Raw genomic sequence first — 21,942 nt, forward strand, 5'->3', positions numbered from 1 at the left:
TCACGACACTTTCATACCTCATCTTTTAAAATTGACAATGTCATACCTCGTCTTTAGAATTTGGTCCAATGTTATACCTTTCGTTAGCCTGGCCGTTAATTTATCAGTTAAATGCTGACGTGGCTTGATCCAAACCTCACTTTCTATTAAAAAAATTAATAAAATATTAAAAAAAAACCAAAGAAAAATCATTTAATATTTTTAAAATATTAAAATAATAAAGAAAAGTAAAAAAAAAAAAACAAAAAAAAAAAAAACCTTTCGTCCCTTTCCCCCTCTCTCCCTCCCCCATCTACCTGCTACAACCCAGAAAAAAAAAAGAAGAAGAAGGAAAAAAACAAAAAAAACAAAAAAAAAAACATCATCCCTTCCCCCCCCCCCCCGCCTCGCATCCTTCTCTCTTCTCCCCCATCCCCCCTCCCCACCCCTTCTTCTCCCCCACCCGAGCCCCTACCTGCAACCCAAAAAAAAAAAAAACAAAAAACAAAAAATCCCAGTTTATGTTCCCCTCGCTTCCACCCTCCGCACTACCCACCCCTCGCGGAATCAGCTTGGCGAACAAGATCTGGGTTTTTTTTTTTCTTCTTCTTCTTCTTTCTAGGTTGCAGGGGGTTGGATTTTTATTTTTTTTTTGTTGGGGGGGGGGGCGGACGAACTGGGTTGGGGTTTTTTTATTTTTTTATTTATTTTTTGGTTGAAGATTAAGCTGGGAAGAAGATGAAGATGGGGAGAGAGAGAAGGGGGAGGGGGTGGAAGGGACGAAAGGTTTTGTTTTTTGTTTTTTGTTTTTTTTAACTTTTCTTTATTATTTTAATATTTAAAAATATTAAATAATTTTTTTAGTTTTTTTAATATTTTATTATTTTTTGGATAAAGCCACGTAAACATTTAACTGACAAATTAACGGCAGGCTAACGGAAGGTATAACATTAGACCAAATTCTAAAGACGAGGTATGACATTGTCAATTTTAAAAGATCAGGTATGAAAGTGTCGTGCACCAATAGTTAAGGTAGTTTTGTATAATTTATCTTTCTTTTTTTTGTGCGATCCCATCATTGGTGGATTTCTTGATCTGGGGCTAAACAAAATCACTTAAATGCCACGTGCTCATTTATCCCAGGTAAAACATGACCCAATAGGAAGTTGCGAGTGCGAGGCAAAGTTATTTGTTTGGTCTTGTATCACAAGAAGGAAATTTGTATCAAAATTATAAGCTTTTTCGACAACTTCAGCTATTTATTAAACTAGTATAACCGTTGAGGTTTTAAAAGGTAGTCGTTGATCTATTAAAAATAAGTCAATCATTAGGCTATTAGACAGTCGAACAAATTTTCCATGTAACTTGGATTGTCGCATACGTATTGTAATCGGCCTTTTTTTTTTGGGTCCAGTTATCATCATTGGTTGGGCTTGACTCGAGGCTAAATTGATCATTTAAAAACCAATTGCTCTTGTCATTCAGTACTACAGTCTGGTGGTATTCCTTTTCACTTGTAAGTGAGAAGTCATAGATTCGAACCTCGTAGATGGCGAATTCGATACTAAGTTAGGTTGCTCATTATGTGGCTTAACCAAATTTCCTCTCTATTTAGTGTAAATATATTGTCGTACTAAAAAAGAAAAAGGAAAAACAAAAAACCAAAAAAAAAAAAAAAACCAACTGCTCTTTTACCCTAGGTTGGACATGACCCAATAGGCTGTCTCGAGGATTAAATCAATAATTTAAACGTAAAAAATCCAATTATCTTCATTTTTTCTTTTAATGTTAGAAATGTTCCAAGTTTGAATTTTTTTTTTTCTCTTATCATAACAAAATATAAACTTTTAAAAAAATTGAAATTGGTAAAGAGCTCCTAGCTTAAATGGCTAGGATAAATTGCACATAAGGTCCTAACTATGAAATTTTGAATTTCAATTGTCACAAAATAAAAATCAATAACTATTCCCCAATTCATAGTATGCAATTTTGAAAAATATAAAATCCTCAATTATCCTAACAAAAAGCACAAATTTGCACACATCTGGTGGCGTCGACCCTAGCTTCGGCTAAGGTTGGTTAGCCGTTTTCCCATTCCTCTCGTTGTCTCATTTTTCTTCATTTGACTGCGTTTTCCCTCTATTGTCTATTTTGATTTGCCCTTTTCTTCTCATCCCACATGCGTCATCTTCCTCGTTCATCCTTACTCCTATCTGCAGTCCTGCTTTACTGAGATGGTGTGTAAAGCAGCTTCGATGCTTGCACAGGCTCGGGTGTTTCTAACACCACCACCTTCTCATCTCTATCTCCCTTCACCATAATGTTCTTGATTCGTCTACGTCCGGCATACGTTAGTCATTCCCTTAGAGTGATGGCCTCATCCACCGAGATATATAGTTACACCGTCTATGTTTAAAGGCTCCAACTCCAACAAGTTGCCCTCCAACATTTTCTTAACACAAATGCAGCAGCTGCTTCCTTTTATATGTGAGTCAAATATAATAAGTTCACTAATCAAGCGAAGACAAAGTATTACTAAACCAACGAATCACGAACAAATACCCTTTATCTTTCGATGGTGTAAAATTTGACTTTCTCAAATTTCCTTCCAAAGTCGTAAATAAAATGTGTCCACTCAAGCACCCTTTTTTTTTTTTTTTTTTTTTTTGCCATCTTCACTCTAGCATGTTACTGAATAATTTAACACATTTTGGTAGATGTGGATGATGATAATGTAAACACTTAAGAGCTGAGGACCACTTGCTATATTTTTTTCAGGACCAATAAATTTTAAATTCGAAAGCAACCTCCCTAAAAATCGAAATATCAGACATAGGTTTAACAATTTCTTACACTACATGTTAATCCGACACGAAAAATAAAATGATACGACACGTTAACGACTCAAGTTGTTATGTGATCGATTGTTAAAAATCCGTTAAAATAACGAGTTCGACATTACAAACATCATTAAGATAATATGTGCGATACAAAAAACCACCAACATGATAATACAACCCCGTTTATCATGCCTAGTAACACATTGCATGATTCTCTTTGCATTTGGTTAAACATGACATTTCATCTTTCAAAAAAAAAAAAAAAAAAAAAAAAACATGACATTTGATGGCACATGTTGAAATAGAACAATATAATGGGTTGTTAGAAAGGTAAACAAATATAACTTTTTGTGGTCAATCAATCAACAAATATATTCTATATTTATGCATTTTTGATCCGGACTACACGAACTTACGAGTTAACAGTCAAATAATTACGTGATTGTTGTAGTTTGTTTTATCTGACAAGATTGAGGGAGGCTGGCGGTAAGGAGAAGAGAAATTAAGAGAGATGTCTATGTAGAATTGTTTGTAGAATTGTAGGGGAATGTGTATGTTATCCCTCTTACATAGTGCCTTTATTTATAGTAGTAAATGGAGAAAAGATATTCTTTCATCCCCAAGGAATACAAGTTGTAATAAGAAAGGATAACTAGAATAAAGATATTCTTTCATCCCCAAGGAATACAAGTTGTAATAAGAAAGGATAACTAGAATCCAATCTAATTTAGGATTTACACAATCATACTTTAACTAGGAAAGTTTACAACAGTGATATTATTCTAAGTGTCATAAATATTTGCACAGAAAAATAATTATTTTATGTACATTGGCTTCTTGTGATAAGAAATTGAGTGATTTTAAATTTAAATTTAAACAGAAATTAAGAGAAAGAGAGAGCAAATGGTGAGTCGGGTCCAAGGGACCCGGGTTGGAGGTATCGACCCATTTCCAAGAAGGAATTGATATTTTCTTGTTGTACATTGTATCGTTGTGAATTAATCAATCAGTTGACATGAATATTCAGCCTTCCAAATTTTACAGACACCGTTGTCACCTTCAACTTCAACTCATTAATTGCGATTTACGCGTCAATCCAAAAAGACAACACGCCGTTTATTACATTAATGGGCCTATTTGGAGTTACTTCATTTGGAAGTTCCTAATGGGCCAAATGGGTTTATTCAACTTGGTTTTTTAGGTGTTCAACTTTCAATTTATTTATTTATTTATTTATAATATGATTTGGTACTACCATGATAATCATTGATTTGGTTGAAGTAAACTAGTGACATTATTCATTTTATTTTGCATTTTAGTCGGTTCGATGGCCACGAAAAAACACCTCATATATTGTTGAATATACCTACGTAATACATCTTATATTTGTTTTTCAATTAAAAGTAAGCTCAACGCACATCCCACTCTTAGTTAAACAACCCACTTTATACAACTAATTAAGGGGTTAAGAATTGGTATGTTTTGAGGCCCATAAATGTCACATGCAAAGCCCATCGTGTCTCGAGATTCGCTATACGAGCCTCATGCCAAGCCCAAATACATGCAAAGGTACAAAATCTAGAAAGGAATATATCCACAACCATGCCACACTATGGTAATTAAGCCGGATACTTGTATAAATCATGCCATGCCTGTGCCTATTCATCATGCCAAGCTTTATCACACTAATTACTATTCAGGCTAGAATAAGCCCAAGTCAGATACTCGGGGTTTGCCAAGTGAATTGTGGTGTGGATGGTTACGGAAGTTTATTGGGCTTATGTGGAGTCAATCTTATGGAAGACTTTGGGCTACTTGGGGGGCCTAAATTTCCAAGCCTATAACCCTTGAAGCTTATGTGGGTAAGCCTAAGAAAGAACCAAACCCAATTTCCCATTTACCTAGCAAGCTAACCAACTTAGTTAGGAGTGAATCAAATCCTTCAACCTTAGAATCACATGAAGAGCCAGTAAAGCTTGCATTAATGGGTCACGTATAAGATTGACGCATAAAATTCCTGAGGCATTACCAGAAGTAGCCTATGTGAAAGACTAACTTGGAAAAACAGCACATTGGGAAGAAGGCATGATGCAGGTTTCATAAGGTGGCAGCACCTAGGCGTCTTGCACCAAAATAATGGTGGCAGAAGAACTAGGGAGAAAGGAGAGAAGGGACCAAGCCACAATTAGAGATTCCTTGGGAAGCAATTGTTCAACTGCAAATATAGGTCAAAATCCTTAGAGAAAAGGGATAACACAAAGACTGGAAGCCCATAAAGCAACACCCCTACAACCTTAGTGTTATTCCATAGCTTTTCCTCCAAGTATTCTATCCATCATAAACTTCGTTACTGCAATAGGAAACCAAGATTATCCAACCTAAAACACCATACAACCATGCAAACTCTCTCTCTCATGCTAAATTGATGGACTTCTAGCTTCCACATCATGTCTCACTTAAGCAAGCCATTATTTGCTTAATCATGCTAATCTTTGAGTCATTGATCTAACCGGGATATTTCCCAAGACAAGCTAACTTTTTCGAGATATTTTGGGACTTGATACGAAACCGAACTAAGGAAGACAAGAGGACGTTCCCAAAACCCAAGTCCACCTTGACCTAAAAGTCTCTCAACAATAGGGAAGATTGATTGGATTAAAGGAATCAAGTTCCAGAAAGATGAAAATTTGCCAAAGAGGAATATACAAATGGGGGACAAAAGTTGGGATTAATTGGTTGAATATCAATTATCAACGTGAAGCTTCTCTTATGAATATTTTTTTTTCCAATTATGCTTGTAGTTTTATTGATTAGGGTTTTATTTTACAAAGGAGGGCAAGAATGGTTTTTAGAGTTGAAGAAGATAAATAATATTGAAATATACAACCATACAACCGTGCAAACTCTCTCTCTCTCTCTCTCTCTCTCTCTCTCTCTCTCTCATGCTAAACTGATGGACTTCTAGCTTCCACATCATATCTCACTTAAGCAAGCCATTATTTGCTTAATCATGCTAATCTTCGAGTGATCGATCTAACCGGGATATTTCCCAAGATAAGCTAACTCTTTCAAGATATTCTGGAACTTGATGCGAAACCGAACTAAGGAAGACAAGAGGACGTTCTCAAAACCCAAGTCCACCTTGACCTAAAAGTGTCCCAACAGTAGGGAAGATTGATTGGATTGAAGGAAACAAGTTCCACAAAGATGAAAATTTCCCAAAGAGGAACATACAAATGGGGGACAAAAGTCGGGATTAATTGGTTGAATATCAATCATCAACGTGAAGCTTCTCTTATGAATATTTTTTTTCAATCTATATGCTTGTAGTTTTATTGATTAGGGTTTTATTTAACAAATGAGGGTGGGAATGATTTTTAGAGTTGAAGAAGATAAATAATATTGAAATATACACATTAAAAGTGACTTAGGGTGTGTTTATATATATATATTTGTTAAACCTTATGAGGTCAAAATTATCATTGTATATTAAGACATATGAATCATATAATATTATATTTTGGGGGTGTTTAACAATACACGAAGTGCCAATAAAAAAAGTCATAAGTGAAAAATAGTTGCAACCAGGACCTCGAACGGCGACGTTTAGCCATCACACTAATAAAGCATTATTTTTTGTTTTTAGTACTTCGTTTTAGAGAGGGAGGAGAAAACTTCAAATTTTATTACTCAGGAAACACTCTATTTCTACCCCTCTTTCTTTCTCATCTCTTTTTACTCTCTATTTCTATTTTAATTTGGCTCATAATTTCTAGTGTTTAGAGAAGCGGAGCTTTAATTCCATCTTTTATTTTTGAATTCTTGTAAGACGAGAATCAAAGCTAAATCATCTCACTTCCAAGCGAAGTGGAATGTAACTAGCTTATCGTAGTAACAAAGTCATAGTTTGATGCACTTATAATTGAAAAGAGTTCTAGATGAGAATCATTGCATGACGGTAGGAATTTGGTAATTTCCTTCATTTCAAGTTCTTATTTGACGTCGGAGTTTAGGTTCAAGTAGAAGTAATGGCACTTAGCAAAGATAATGGCTTGTGTAATCGTATTTGAAAGTCTCAAAAGTCTCTCGTGAAGAGTCTCACTTTGAGAGCCTCTCCTTGGCACTTCTCAAATAAGATGCGCACTACAAAATTTAAACTCAAAGAACAAAAGCTACAAGCATTGAACTCAAACAGTATCCTATTATATCATCCATCATTACAAACTTGAAAGTCTTAACATCTTTTGTAATCTTTAATCCCTAATGCTTAGTCCTCAACTACGCTCTCATCGGAGGGAGGGTCATCGTGGTCGTCGTTAACCGGCAAGAAGACCACAACTCTCAACAGCCCTTGGACTACAAGGGGCCAATATGCTTCACCAATATCGCCATGATTTAGAATGGAATCTGGATAATTTGGCAAATTAACCCTATATTCTGTGTTGTCTATAACAACGGGATTCACCAATTGAGCCACATCTAACATCAAATCAACTTCATCCTCGCAACCACGGATGTCAAATGTTCCCATGGGCAGTGCATCTCCATTTGGGGTAAGCATGGAAACTGGTATGAATTTGGGGAGAAACAAGTCTCTAGCTTCAACAGAGACTATAAATCCGGCCAGGTTGATCCAGGGAGGATTTTGAACATTCTGCAAGCCTTGGAGATCCATTCTTTGTTGTTCATTGCCGGCTTGGAGAACGTACGTGACACCATATCCTCCATCAGGGACATCAATGCCGGGAAGCGGGTGGAGGGACAACTCATTAAGCACAAGCTGGTGCAATGCACCAGCATTAGGCTGTCCGAGTGGATCAACGCGAGACACAGGAACGTCCAAATCGTACGTGATCCTTCGGATTTGTACGTGTCCACCGCCATCATCGTCATTGTTGCCGTCTCCAACGTCACCTTCAACTTCATCGTCTGCTTCCGATCCGTCGTCATCATTGTCTATGACAACGCCTTCATCACCACCAAGGTCTGCATCAGCATCCTCTGCCAAACCAGCATCCATATCCACCGCGGCAGCTGCACCACCAAGGGCTGCAGCTGAAGACACCATCAGCTGCAAATTGAGAAATATATCAATTAACTAACAATAATCTTAAGATCTTGAATATCTCAGATATCCTCTCCATCTCCATCTGAGATTCAAAGGGGGAATAATGGGATTGAAAACAAAACAAGATACGCACAAAGAAAGATAAAATGGGCAAGATTTAAAAACTGAAAAGTGCCAAGATATCCCGCCTGATTTAACAAAATGGGTACCATGACTGCTTGTTATAGTCCAGAAGTTCATTTAGCAAAGAGAAATTGTAAACGGAACTCCAAACTTGACGCTCTGTAATTCCCCGTTCAGCAAGAAACTAGCTATTGACGACGACAAAGAGAAATACCCAAAATATTGAAAGACGCTTCTTTTATTTGCAATTTCATCGTGGTCTTTAACCAAATTACTCCCACTAAGCAGTAATGGACTAAGCTTTTGACGACAAACTTGGGTAAAAGCCATACCTGCTTCTTGTAAGAAGGCGCTTGCTCCTCCTGCTTCGATTCCGCCATTTTCTTTCAACTTTTGGGGGTTTCTGTCAACTTTTGGGTGCAAATAACATTTGGGAAGTTGTTTTTACCCTCTTTTTTTTTTTTTTAATGCAGACCTTGTTTATTTATGGCCTTTGGATCGAATGAGAATCAACGGATAGTAATAAATAAGTGTGTGCAAAAAGAAAAATATGGGCTGCAAGAATCTATTCTATTACGTGCTATGCTTTGATTGTCAAGGATAATGTAACAAGACAAATGTATCTTCTTTTTCTTTCTCTTTTTTTTTGGTTAAATTGGTTTAATTAATAACTAACAATCATGGATAATGTGGAGCTTACGAATTTGTTTAATCGGGTGGGACGTTTTGAAATAGGCGCCCCATTTTACAATTTTGTTGATTAAGCATCTGTTTCTTTTAAGAACTTAATTAAACATTTTTTTCTATAATTTAATTAAAGGTATGTTTGATTGTATTGGTATGTTTGATAACCTATAATATGGGTGCTTTCGATTTTATGGCACATTTGAATTTCTGATACATTTTGTTTCACGGAAACGTACTAAAAGTTGGTACGTTTATTTTCAAATGTACCCATAAGTTTTAAATACCATTTTTTTTATATAACTATACGTCAAATTTAAATAGATTAATGAAGTTTCTTATAAACTTTTTTTAATGAAGAAAGTGACCAATTAAAGATAATGACAAAAATAAGCCACAAATTTTTTTAGTATAGTGATATATTTTACACTAAAAGGAGGGAGGAGTTCGGTTAGGCTACACAATGAACGACTTAATTTGATATCGAATTCGTCATCCACGAGTTTTAATCTAAGTCATTTCACTTACAAGTAAAAATAAATATCATCAGACTGTAATACTGAGTAACAAATAAGCCACTAATTTACAATTCTAGAGAATTTAGAATTTCTAGAATTGGAAATTAGTTGTTAGCTAATTTAAGTGGATATATATTAAATAAAGAAATAATTATTGAATTGTGAAGTGGTCAAAGCATCTTAATCAAGTTTTGTACAAAAAACAAATGTCAAGTCTAAACAAGTTAGAAAAACTACAAGGGATTCTAATTACTCCGGTAATTTAGTAGAGTATTATTTTTATTATAAGCTCTCCTTTCTCTCACAAGTGTTAGGTACGAAATTATACTCTTATGAATGACGAGTTTGACATCGCGAGAGGCCGTTGAGCCCAATTAGATAGTGAAGAAAACAAACAAACAAACATGCCCAATCAGATGGTCACATAAATCACCATTCACAAAAACAAACTAACTGCCAAATCCTTCCCTAAAACAGTTAACTGGCAGATTGACATGCTCTCTCTTCTCCGATATACGTCAACCGAAGAAATCCATCTCCATCTTTAAATTCGTCGTCAATTGCAGACATCGAGGCACCTGTGATATTCATTCAAAGAATTATAACCTCCACAACTCTGGAACAAAGACAATATGCCAAAAATAAAAGCGAGTTACAAACTCACTCACCGGCAGGAAGTTCAGTGTTCTTGCAGAAGACACGCACATGGAATGTTTTACTGACCGCAATATCCATCTGAATCAAATCAACAAATTCTCCAAGAGTTTTCTGACGGGGGACATGGTATCTGCAACGACAAGAAATAGTAAGCAAACCGAACAAATTGAGAACCCTTTTCGTTTAAAACGAAGCTATGACAAGAAAGGCACTTGGACGGCAGATCTTATAGCTAATATGGACTATGAACACTACTTGGTGGAATCTTTCGCTACTTGGTAACCAATTCATGCACGTTGTAACTTGTAATTATATAACCATGGCGACAGTAACAAGCATTGAACTTTATTTCATACAATGAACAAGGACCAAGGCACTTCCACGTCTCAACAACACCATGAACAATCCCATTCAACTATAGCAATACACATCAAAATAATTAAAGCAAAAGGGAATTGCAAACACACTTTTTTACATCAATGTCAGGAACGTCACTGTCTGCCCTTGGATCCTTCTCCACACTCACCTGCGTGTGAATCTCATCAAATTAAAACAGAGTACATCCACCAAGTGCATAGGACGTAAACACATTTTATGCAGAGAAAGTCTTACTGGTATATAATCTGCACGCTTCTCCCTCAACTGTCTAGCGTCCGTGCAAGTGCGTTGTTCTTCTGAAAGATTACCATATAACTGCTTGTACCTCTCTAAATAGAACCTGAACGTACATCAAAACCATAAATGAAAACAAAAATTAAACAAATAAATAGCAATCTTATATCCATAAATAGCATACAAATCAAGACAATTAAAGCAAAAGAGAGAACTTGCAACTGACTTCCTCGTGTTCTCGCTCATGCTAGGAGTGGAAGACAAAGCCTTCTCCCGCAATCACATGCATGGAGGCCCAAATTAGAACAATGTATCCACTGAAAGCTTTGGAAGTAAATATGATAATTATGACGTAAATATAATGAAGAGAGATGTTCCTACCATCTTGTATGATCTCAAATTCCAAGGTTCTAAATACACAAACGCATTTCTCATTATGTCCACGTAGGCTCTTTTCCTTCTTTTCTCTGCCAACCTTCTGAAAAAATATTAAAGCCGTATGTGAAAACTGAAGCATGTTCTTCCAATGTAGCAATAAAAATTAAGACAATATAGGTTTTTTAGAGTGGATGTGCCCCCGAAGAAAATGAACAAATTCCCTAAGAGGGGTACCATCATAGACATGACATCTGCAGTCAGAAAAAATAAAAAAAAAAATCAAAAATAAAACCACGTGAGACCACCTCATTTTAGACAATCTAAAAAGAAATAAATGAAAAAGATAAAACCAAGCTAGGGGTACAAATGATCTTGAGAGTTTGTGTCTGTACTTTGTAGTAACAAGTAGGTTTTCTTATATACTGATATGCTTATGAAAATTACTGGGTAGGAAGGCTTCCATACTTGGGTAACCAATCCAGGCAAATCATTACAACCAGAACCAGCCCTCGAACTTCCACTAAAGTACCCAACTCAATTATTTTGGTAAAATGTTAACGATACACATGACCAAAACCTCTGGGTCCATATAGATTACTTACACAAATTAATAAGAACAAAACAAGTGTTGGGCTTTTTCACATATATCTCATTTTTTTCTTTCCTATATCCAGACAGATTTCGGATAATAATCAAAAGCATAAATGAAAAGGGAACAATCCTAATTCATTACATCAATGCAAATCAACTAACCTCCTCATGTCAACGTCAGGAACGTCACTCCTTGCATCCTTCTCCATGATCACCTTCATGGAAACTCAAATTAGAATAGAGTGCATTCACCAAATGGATTGCTAGTAAAATGTTTGATGCTTCGGATTGTTACCGGTATATAATCTGGACGCATCTCCCTTAATTTCACAGCATCTAAGCTAGCAAGGTGCTTGAATTTTCTCATTGGATTCCTGAACATATATCAAAAGCATAAATGAAAATTGCATTGTTTAGATACAATTCAAGATACTTAAGTGAATTGGCAACAACCTACCTAATGTTCATGGCAGGATCAACTATTCCTGGAGCCTTCTCCATAATCACCTGCAAGGAGAGACAAATTAGAATACAGTCTACACTGAGTGCGTAAAACACAAACTTATTGATTCAGTGAAACTCTTACCAAATTCCTATTATTCCATGGGTCTAAAAAATAAATGGGCTTTGTAAAGGGCTTGCATACTGTTTTCCTCTTTCCATGTGACGAATTTCTGGACATATATAACAAACATAATAAAACATTGAAAATCTTGTCCCATTGTAGCGATACAAATGAAGAAAATTATAACACAAGGGTATTGCCACGAACTTTTTCTCTTCCAAGTCAGGAATGGCACTCCTTGCAGTAGCATTCTCCTTCAACGCCTGCAGTAGCCACCTCCCAATGTCTAGGGAGTGAATATATGAATATAATTAATTAAGTGATATTCTTACAGCTAACATATTTCTATTGCTCGCTTATACTTGATTAGTTCTTAAAATATTCTAGTCCAAAAACATAAAAAGAAAACAGATAATTGGAAAGAAATCAAGACCTAAACTAATAGCCAAGGGTCTCTCCACAAAAATTCATCTTGCACTCCTTGTGTAGAAAAAATGACAAATCTTTACTTAGAGTTAAGCGGAATGCAGGATGACCATTTTGGAGTGCCAATTACAACCCCCATAACCAATTTCCAAAATAAACCATAATTACTGTCAACCTTTCCACCAATGAAATTTTAAAATCAACCATAGGAAACCACATGGGCCTTCGACAAGGACAAAATACCAAAATTGCATAAACTGTTAACCAGAAAAGAGAAGGAAAAAAATCAACAAACCTTGAGGATTTTCAAAACTCCTACTACCGCTGTTCTCTGCAAATTTCAAATGACAAAACATAATAACTTATCTTAATCAGAGATTAAAAACAGCTTTAAATACAATTATGGCACAAAACTCTCTTCCCATTATAAACCATAATCACAGTCAACCATTCATCTATAAAAGTTATAATAACTTTTTGATTTACAGAAAACCATCTTATCACAAAAAAAGAGAAATGACTACACACGCCGTTTATGTTTTAGCAAGAAAAAAACAGAAATATTTAGACTCGGCCGAATAAAAGGTTGTTATTTTAAAACCTCCATAGTTTGACCATCAAGCGGAAAAATTTGGATACAAAAATACAAAAATTAACACTAATTAGAAGCATAAAAGTCCCACTTTCTGTTTACTATTATTATTTTTAAAAAACAACCCCAACCGCAAAAGAGCCAAAGCTCAGTAATTCTGGTTGAAAAATCAAACATCCAAAAATCATCACTGAATCTTAGAACAACCCAAAAAGGCACATGGCCATTGCCAAACTATAGTGTCGCTCCCCCCCCCCTCCCCCCCAAAACCCCAAAAAAACCACACACGGGCCACAACAAAAATAAAACGAACAAACCCACCCAAAAATTAATTAACTAGCGACATCAAACACAAGTATGACAAGAAAACATTAATGTTGAACTATTTCACAAAGAAACAGAACACCAAAAACTTAAAGGAATCAATAAAGGTTTGGTAATTGAAGAAGTGATTGTTGAGAATTGAAAAACAACAGAGGGTCAAAAATCAATCAAATGGGGAAAGAACTCTTCAGCACAAATCATAAAAGATGAACACGTTCTTAAGGGTTTTATATCGGGGAACAAACCTGTTTTTGGGCTATTCCCGACTAAAAAATTCCAATTAGAAGCCTGCACTGTATTTTAATGTTTTTCAATTTCTCTCTTAATTCTCATTTTTCCAGTCTCATACTTCTTACCAAACTTATAAATATGCAAAAGAACATTGTAGTAAGTCACCATGGAAGTAAAATCAAGAATCCAAGACATACAATTAAAGAACAAGAACAACAGAGCAAATTTATCATAAATGAGCACCAAAGCATACGACCATTTAGGGTAGCAAGAAAAACAAAGAAAAAATGACAAATCTTGACTTAGAGTTAGAAGAATGCAGGATGACCATTCAAATATTTAGATTTGTGTTAAATTGATTTCATGTTCCAAATTAGGTTGCCCATTGTGTGGCGAATTCGATACCAATTTGAAAAAGAAACCCACAAATTTCTAACACTACCCCTGATATTCAAAGAGAAAATTAGGGTTCCTGTCAATAGAAAACAAAAAGCTAAAAGTTTTATGGTTCCTTGAAAATTAAAAGCCCTAAATTTTATCATCAGACTCAGACAGACGAAAGATTCATAGAGCGAACACCAGCTTCTAACATTACCAACGAATCCATGATATCAAAACACAAAAGAAAACGGTGAAAATCGTGAATGATGACACCTTCGCCAGCAGCCATCGACGAATCCATGACGACCCCAACTTTCACACAACGTTCATACCTGTTTGTTTTCGGGTCATTTCTACTCTCTCTCTTTGATTCGGTTTGTTGCAACCAGAACCCCAAACGGCCAACACACTAATGAAAATTTTATTTGTTTTTTTTTTTTTTTAATTCTTTTTTTGGAGAGAGTGAGGGAGAGGATCCAAATTTTATTATATAGGGAAACTCTATTTCTATTCGGAAAAGAATCTTCTCTAAATCCTCTTTGTGGGAATTCGAAAGATCAATCAATCATGTCTGTTTATCATACATACATCGTACGATCAGTAATTATTTAAAATTTAAAATTTAAATTTGAATAAATAGTAGCTAATGAAAACTGACCGCATGATGTACGATAAACGAAAATGATTGATTGATTCCCGAATTCTCACAAAAAGGATCCGGAGAGGATCCTTTTCCTTTCTATGCCTCTCTCTTTCTATAATGGAAAAGCAACGCACTTCCATGTATCAAAAACATAAGGGTATTCCGAAGTAGTTTTAAAATAACTGAAAGTATTTTTTTGTTAAATTGATTTCTTGTTCCAAAAGCATATTTGTTTTTTGAAAGAAGCATTAGATTTGTGTTTTTTGTAAGAAGGGCTTATAATGCTTTTCCATGATCTACCTAAATTTTTACAAAGAATTAATTCAAAAATATTTTTACTAAAAACATTTTTAATCATTTTAAAAGCACTATCAAACGAGCAATAAATTGTTTATTAGTTGATAGTTTGGTCCAAGTAATTGCCATGATCCTGTAAATTGGAAAAGGAAGATACTTGAAATTATATTATAAATTTTTTATATTGGGATAAACTCACTCTTTGGATAGTGAAACAACAAAAAAAGGGACCTCACAAAACGTTATTATTCATGAAATTATAAGTTTTTTCGACAACTTCTACTACTTCCCAAACTAGTTTAACCATTGCGGTTTTAAAAGGTAGTCGTTAAGCATTTATCTCTATTAATTAATGAAACTCTATTTGTCAACCAAAATAGGATGAAAATACTATTTAGTCTTCTATCACATAAAAAAATAATAGACGATAATGTAATTTCATATGTCCAAATTTTACTGTTTTTTATTGAGGCCTCACATACAGATGATGTTAAAATACCTTCAATATTTATAAAAAAAATATTAAAAATTTTAAAAAAAAAAAAAACCAAAAACAAAAACCTCGTATAGTTTTTTATTGAAGCCAACCTACTGTTGTTTACATTGTCAGAACAAGTTTTTTGACGTGGCTTGTGTTTATTGAACGATTACGTACATATTGGAATCGGTTTTATAAGGTCGCCGAAAGGTAGCCGTTGATCTATTAAAAATAAGCCAATCATTAAGCTATTTTAGACAGTCGAACAAGTTTTCCATGTACCTTGGATTGTCGATACATACTGTCATCGGTTCCTTATTAAAAAAAAAAAAAAATTAAAGAAAATAATTTAAAAACTTTGAATTTTAACGATATAGATAAAATAAAAGATAAAGTGAATAATACCAAGATTGACTTTTTAGTGTAAAAATGTGATTTTTCGTTAAAGTGAATAGTACTGTGAGCTTTTCGTTAAAGTTCCTTTTTTTTATTTTTTTGTCCAGTCCTCGTCATTGGTCGGGCTTGACTCGAGGCTAAATTGACCACTTAAAAGCCAACTGCTCTTGTCATTCAATACTACGGTCTGGTGGTATTTCTCTCTGCTTATAAATGAGAGGTCTTAGGTTCAAATCTCGTAGATGGCGAATTCGATACCAAATTAGGTTGTCTATTATGTAGGTTAGCCAAACTTCCCTCTTCTCTTAGTGTAAATGTATAGCTATGCTCAAAAAGAAAAAAAGAAAAAAAAAATCAACCGCTCTTTTACCCTAGGTTGGACATGACTTAATAGGTTGTCTCGAGGATTAAATCACTAATTTAAACTTAAAATTCCAATTCTCTTTATTTTCTCTTTTAATGTTAGAAATGTTCCAAGTTTGAACTTTTTTTCTTATCATAACGAAATAAAAACTTTAAAAAAATTGAAATTGGTAAATAGCTCGTAGCTTAAATGGCTAGGATAAATTGCACATGAGGTCCTAAGTATGAAATTTTGAATTTCAATTGTCACAAAATAAAAATCAATATCTATTCCCCAATTCATAGTATGCAATTTTGAAAAATATAAAATCCCCAATTATCCTAACAAAAAGCACAAATTTGCACATATATGATGGTGCCAACCCTATCTTCGTCTGGGGTTGGTTAGTCGTTCTCTCCTTCCTTTCGTTGTCTTCTTTTCCTTCCTTCAACTGTGTGTTCCCCCTGCTCTCTTTTTTTATTTGCCCTTTTCTTCTCATCCAGCCTACGTCCTCTTCCTCGTTCATCCTTACTCCTATCTACAGTCCTACTTTAATGAGATGGTGTGTAGAGCTTCGGTGCTTGCATAGGCTCGGGTGTTTCCAATACAACCCCTTTCTCATCTCTGTATGCCTTTACCAACAGTGTTGCCCGTGGGTTCTTACAAGCTTCTTTCTTCTGGTAGCTGGATTTCTTTATTTGGTTGTTGGATTTTTTCAATTGAGGTTGCGTACCTGGTGGTGCTTGGAGTTGGATGTTACGATCGGCAAGCTGACGTGAGGTTGGAGGAGTGGAATTACATGGATCGTGTTGGAATGGAATGTTGTAGCGGTGGCTGCAGTCGATTTCTCATATTGTTTTTTTTGTTCTTGGCTCAAACTGTTGCTTGAGCTGTGCTTTTGTCTGTTTTTCTTTGGCCTATTTTTTTTCTTGTTCATATGCTAGCTTTGGGCTTTTGGTTTGTGTTTGTTTTTTTCGGTTTGTAAAGTTTGTGTTTTTTGTTTGTAAGAAATGTTGCTCAGCTTTGTCCCAAAAAAATAAAAAAATAAAAAAATTATTATGAACGAAAAAGAAGAAAAAAATAAACGACACGCTTGGACATTTCGTGCGCAGCGAGGCAAAGCAAAATTCACAGCGAAGCGTTTTTTTTCCTATTTAAGCATTCAACACCTGTACAGTTACTTTCGCGAAAGTAACGGAGTCCATCGTCATCGTCGCCAAATCACGTCATCTTCTCGAACTAGTAATTATGTTGCAGAGGCCTCGACGCCGCTGCGAAGGCACCGCCATGGGCGCCATCGTCCTCGATCTCCGACCCGGCCTCGGAATCGGACCCTTCACCGTTGGTAATCGGCATTTAATTTCTGAATTTTCCTTGCCGATCAAATTATTAATTCGAAATTCGTTCATTTATCCAACCTAAGAGCAAGAATTGCTTGTGGAAATTGAAATTTGAATTGAATTATTTGCGAGCGTTTCATTTCTGTAAATTAATTCTACCATATTTGTGAGTTGTCTCAGCTGTTTGATATCTGTGTGGTTATATCTTGGTTAAATTTGAGTTGTCCTTTTTTTTTGGTATTTTTAGAGTCAAGTAGTTGATGGTGTAGAGATTGGATATGAACAATTGATTTTGCACGTGTTGGTTTTTGGAATAAATTCACTGGTGTTAGAACCGCAGCTCGGATTATTTTTGGAATTGAATCATGGATTGAAATGTTTGTTTCAGGAATGCCAATATGCGAAGCATTTGCTCAGATAGAGCAGGAGCCTAACATTTACGACGTCGTCCACGTGAAGTATTACGACGAGGTTGGATCAGTTTGCCAAGTTGTGTATCATTATGGCCTGTTTAATCTATTGTAGAAGCACATTTTGTAGGGTTTCATATTTTTTTCCCCAGTATTAGGCGTATGCGCATGTTTCGTGGGATGAAACAAATAGCTCAGTGATTCATAAAGTTTATGTACTGAAATACCGATAAGTTGTAATGACTGCTTATCACTGTTCTTCTCCCATGCAGGAGCCCCTGAAGTTGGATATTGTTATCAGCTTTCCAGACCATGGTTTTCATCTTCGTTTTGATCCTTGGTCACAGGTTCGTTTTTGCATACGTCTGATTTGTTCTCTTTCGTGCTCGTGCCTTTTTCTTTGCGTATCAAAAATTTGTTTTACATATGTGGCGATCTTTTGTTTACTTTGATTCCTCATAAATATATGACCCGAGGGTGATGCAGCTATTAACTAATGGCCATGTACTGTGGCATGTGGTATTTACTCATCAATTAAAATTGTTACTATTTAAAGAAAATCCACAAATACTTGACCGGATTCTTTTATTTTAATGGTTGTAGTAGCTAATACCGTGTGTTAAAAGTTACCTTAATTGGTTGTCGTACAAAATAAGAAAATGTCTGTGGGATGTTAGAGCGGTACACCATGGGTAGTCCATGAAACACTGGCAGATAGCCATCCTCTTCAGCTGTTTTTCTCTTTAGCGGGTTAATATGGCTATGCGTTTGATTCGTATATGTCTATTTTATTTAAAATGGCAGGTGAATTTGTACATGGATTGCTATTACTATTGGGTTGTAATATCTACAACTACCTCCTGATATGATATGGCTTGCTGATTTGAAATTTTGGTGCAGAGGCTACGTCTTGTTGAAATATTTGATATAAAACGGCTTCAAATGCGCTATGCTGCTTCTTTGATTGGGTGAGTTACTTTACTTGAGGCTTTCTATTATATACAATGAGGCATACTATTGAATTTCGTCTCTACTTTCAGGGGACCATCCACATTAGCGACTTTTGTAGCTGTATATGCACTATTTGGGCCAACTTTCCCTGGAATTTATGACAAGGATAGAGGTGTCTACACTCTGTTTTACCCAGTATGTAAATTTAACTTGACTTTCATATTTCTTTATTTTTATCTACTTATGAATCATCTTACAAGCTGGAATCTGTTTTGTGTGTCTACCAACCACGGCTACTGTAGGGGCTTTCTTTTGCTTTTCCAATTCCTAGTCAGTATACAGACTGCTGCCATAACAGAGAAGGTATTTTACTGACAGTGTTTACTCAATTGCTTCTTGCTTCAAAAATTTTGCAAGCTCTAATTACTTGAATTTTTATTTTCTTTTGTTTATGAAAGCGGAATTGCCATTGGAGTTTCCAGATGGAACCACACCAGTTACATGCCGTGTCTCTATATATGATAGTTCGACAGATAAAAAAGTTGGTGTGGGGTCCCTAATGGATAAGGCATCTGCTCCTCCATTACCTGTTGGCAGCCTGTATATGGAAGAGGTGCACGTTAAGGTTTGACTTTTTTCTCCATCTTCCAGGCATAATTTCAGTTAAACCATGGTTTATTTTCTTCTATGAGCATGAGGGGTATCATGGAGATTTTAAACCATGATTTGGAGAAGAATCAAATGCTTTTGCTTTGCAGCTTCCTTCATTTGTGGTTTACTATTGCCCCAGTGAGCAGTTCGACACAGGTGATTGTTGTTCTTCCATGTAATTCAATTCAGTTTTTATTTTATCCAGCTAGGGGAAGAATTGTACTTCAATGTTGGTGGCCAGAATATTCCTTTTGGTGCATCACCTCAGGCAAGTTTTGATTTTGCTTTGTTTAAGCTCTAGTTAGTCTTTCTATTTGGCTGGCTAATGCTGCCATTCCTTTCGTTGTTCATCCTGTGTAATTCATGTTTTTTCTTCTCTTTTTTACAGGATGTTTGGACCGAATTGGGTCGTCCGTGTGGGATACATCAGAAGCAGGTAACTCCCACTGTTATGCCTATGTAGAATGTTTTCTAAATGCATTTGTCTTCTTGTTGGTGATTGTTGATTCTCTGTGCTTTGTAGGTAGACCAAATGGTCATTCATTCTGGCTTGGACCCTCGTCCACGGACAACTTTCTGTGGTGATTACTTCTACAATTACTTTACCCGTGGTTTGGATATTTTATTTGATGGCCAGGTATTAACTTATTTTCTGGTTAAAAATACATTCAAAATGTTTTGCATGGTAATATTTATGCTTGGAAGTTCTCAGATCACTTTTCTTTTTGTTTGCCTCCAGACTCACAAAATCAAGAAGTTTGTTTTGCATACAAATTATCCTGGTCATGCAGATTTCAACTCTTACATAAAGTGCAATTTTGCCATCTTTGCATCTGACTGTAAGTCCCCCGCTGATTCTTCTGAAGTTTCGAGTTGGATTTATTGACTTAGAAACCTGATAAACACATTAATCATCCCTTGCAGTAGGGGGGTCTTATCAGGATGTAAATAACGGCAAACATAGGATTACACCTAGCACAAAGTGGGAGCAAGTGAAGGTAAACTTTCTCTTGGCCGTCGTTTTTTTTAAACTGTTATATTTGTACTTTGTTTCATTGTTTTCCATCAGTAACGACTTTCTCATTGATAGCTTCTGTCATCAGTGTATTCCTTCCGGTGTATCTTGATCATGATTGGGGTCATGGTAGTAACAAAAGATTACTTTTGTAGGAAATCCTTGGGGACTCTGGCCGAGCTGCTATCCAGACTCAAGGTTCTACAAGCAATCCGTTTGGATCTACTTTTGTATATGGTTATCAAAATGCTGCATTTGAGGTGAGATGATGATTGCTAATTCATCGTTGCTTATGTTTTCTATGGTTGTGCACGGGATTGCTAATAAGTATTATGTTGATTACCAACAGGTGATGAAGAATGGTTACATTGCAACTGTGACCCTTTTCCAGTCGTTGTGATTATGTTGCAAACAGGTACTCCTATTAGTAGTATCATGTTCCCTTGCTCATTGGCAAACAAATGCATTGTTTTATCCCATCTATGAGATGACCATAAACAAGGCTTGTTAAATTTTTTCCGTCCGTCGTAGAAATGCATCTCGTGGTTCAGTGTTTTGATTTTTTTTGCCGCAGTTGGATGATGGAACTTAATGGGGAAAGCCGTTTGGATTCATAAAGTCGGTGAAAGCGGCTGTCAGCATGGCCGGGATCTATAAGTGTACAGTTGTATAGATTAAGTTTGTACAGAATAATTTGTACGGTAAAAACACGTAAATACTCTGCATCTTCTCTGTCACTTTTCAAATGGAAGTTTGTTCTGTAAGCCCCTGATGCATTATCCGTTCCCAGATTGTATGACAATGTTCACACTCGATCGACATTTATAGATTTCTCGTAGCTGAATCAGCCTTGTATCATTTGGGATGACAATATCAGTTTGTACACAATGAAAAGAGAGTATGAAGGATTTCATTTACAGGTGCCTATGTACATTGTAGTGATTGAGAAGTTCGTTTTCTTCGCGTGGCGAATGGCGAATCCCTTCGCAAATGAACTCTTTTAAGGGTTACAGCTACTTGATGCTCTCCAGAAAACCAATGTAGATAAAATTGCGATTGTTTTGAATCAACTGAACTTTCCCGTGCGCAGATTATACAAAAATTTGAGTGTTCGAAGCTGAAACTGCTATTTTTAAAGGTGGATTCTCATTTCTTTTTCTCATTCAAAACTGTGCATGAGACTTTCACCTCGCACGATGGTTCCTGAGTGATAAAAGAAAGAAAAACTCGTCTTTTTTTTTCTTTGAGTATCTTCCTCGCATATGTATAAACAGAATCTATTCAAAGTCTAAATGTCGAAAAATGATTACTAATCCTTCACTTTCTGGATCTCTTTGTCATTAGTGGTTGCGAACGAGTCTCGATCTTTTGCTAATAGCAAGTTAGAAATGATGAGAAGAGACTCAGTTTCTTTTGCAATAGGAAAATGACTGTTCATTTCATTAGGTA

The 21,942-nt window shown here is 35.7% G+C and overlaps 3 protein-coding genes across 4 annotated transcripts; 1 reads left to right on the forward strand and 2 right to left on the reverse strand.

The window, feature by feature from the left end:
* Positions 1-6,997: 6,997 nt before the first annotated feature.
* On the reverse strand, positions 6,998-9,285 carry LOC125473205. Its single transcript, XM_048575698.1, has 2 exons — positions 8,343-9,285; positions 6,998-7,890 (listed from the first exon to the last, which is right to left on the reverse strand). Exons 1-2 carry the CDS (start codon positions 8,388-8,390, stop codon positions 7,087-7,089), a joined length of 852 nt encoding a protein of 283 aa, XP_048431655.1. The 5' UTR covers positions 8,391-9,285; the 3' UTR covers positions 6,998-7,086.
* Positions 9,286-9,461: 176 nt separating this feature from the next.
* LOC125473203 lies at positions 9,462-12,875 on the reverse strand. 2 transcript variants are annotated; one of them, XM_048575696.1, is made up of 12 exons: positions 12,737-12,875; positions 12,223-12,301; positions 12,037-12,124; positions 11,908-11,942; positions 11,746-11,824; positions 11,613-11,665; positions 10,863-10,959; positions 10,708-10,748; positions 10,482-10,587; positions 10,337-10,395; positions 9,881-9,999; positions 9,462-9,790 (listed from the first exon to the last, which is right to left on the reverse strand). In XM_048575696.1, the coding sequence occupies exons 1-12, from the start codon at positions 12,795-12,797 to the stop codon at positions 9,690-9,692; spliced, it is 918 nt and encodes a 305-aa protein (XP_048431653.1). In that variant the 5' UTR covers positions 12,798-12,875; the 3' UTR covers positions 9,462-9,689. The 2 variants fall into 2 exon arrangements, with proteins under 2 accessions (XP_048431653.1, XP_048431652.1); XM_048575695.1 differs by having other exon boundaries at positions 11,908-11,957; positions 12,737-12,873.
* Positions 12,876-16,859: 3,984 nt separating this feature from the next.
* Positions 16,860-21,410, forward strand: LOC125473201 (PHAF1 protein At3g51130-like). The gene is made up of 15 exons (XM_048575689.1): positions 16,860-17,471; positions 17,855-17,937; positions 18,149-18,223; positions 18,777-18,844; positions 18,917-19,022; positions 19,130-19,190; positions 19,286-19,452; positions 19,684-19,746; positions 19,867-19,914; positions 20,002-20,115; positions 20,218-20,317; positions 20,403-20,476; positions 20,649-20,753; positions 20,843-20,908; positions 21,068-21,410. The coding sequence occupies exons 1-14, from the start codon at positions 17,375-17,377 to the stop codon at positions 20,891-20,893; spliced, it is 1,212 nt and encodes a 403-aa protein (XP_048431646.1). The 5' UTR covers positions 16,860-17,374; the 3' UTR covers positions 20,894-20,908; positions 21,068-21,410.
* Positions 21,411-21,942: the final 532 nt, after the last annotated feature.

The sequence above is a fragment of a genome, unplaced genomic scaffold, assembly GCF_019419815.1.
Source record: "Pyrus x bretschneideri cultivar Hongxiangsu unplaced genomic scaffold, Pyrus_bretschneideri_v1 Contig8, whole genome shotgun sequence".
NCBI classification, from domain to species: Eukaryota; Viridiplantae; Streptophyta; class Magnoliopsida; order Rosales; family Rosaceae; genus Pyrus; species Pyrus x bretschneideri.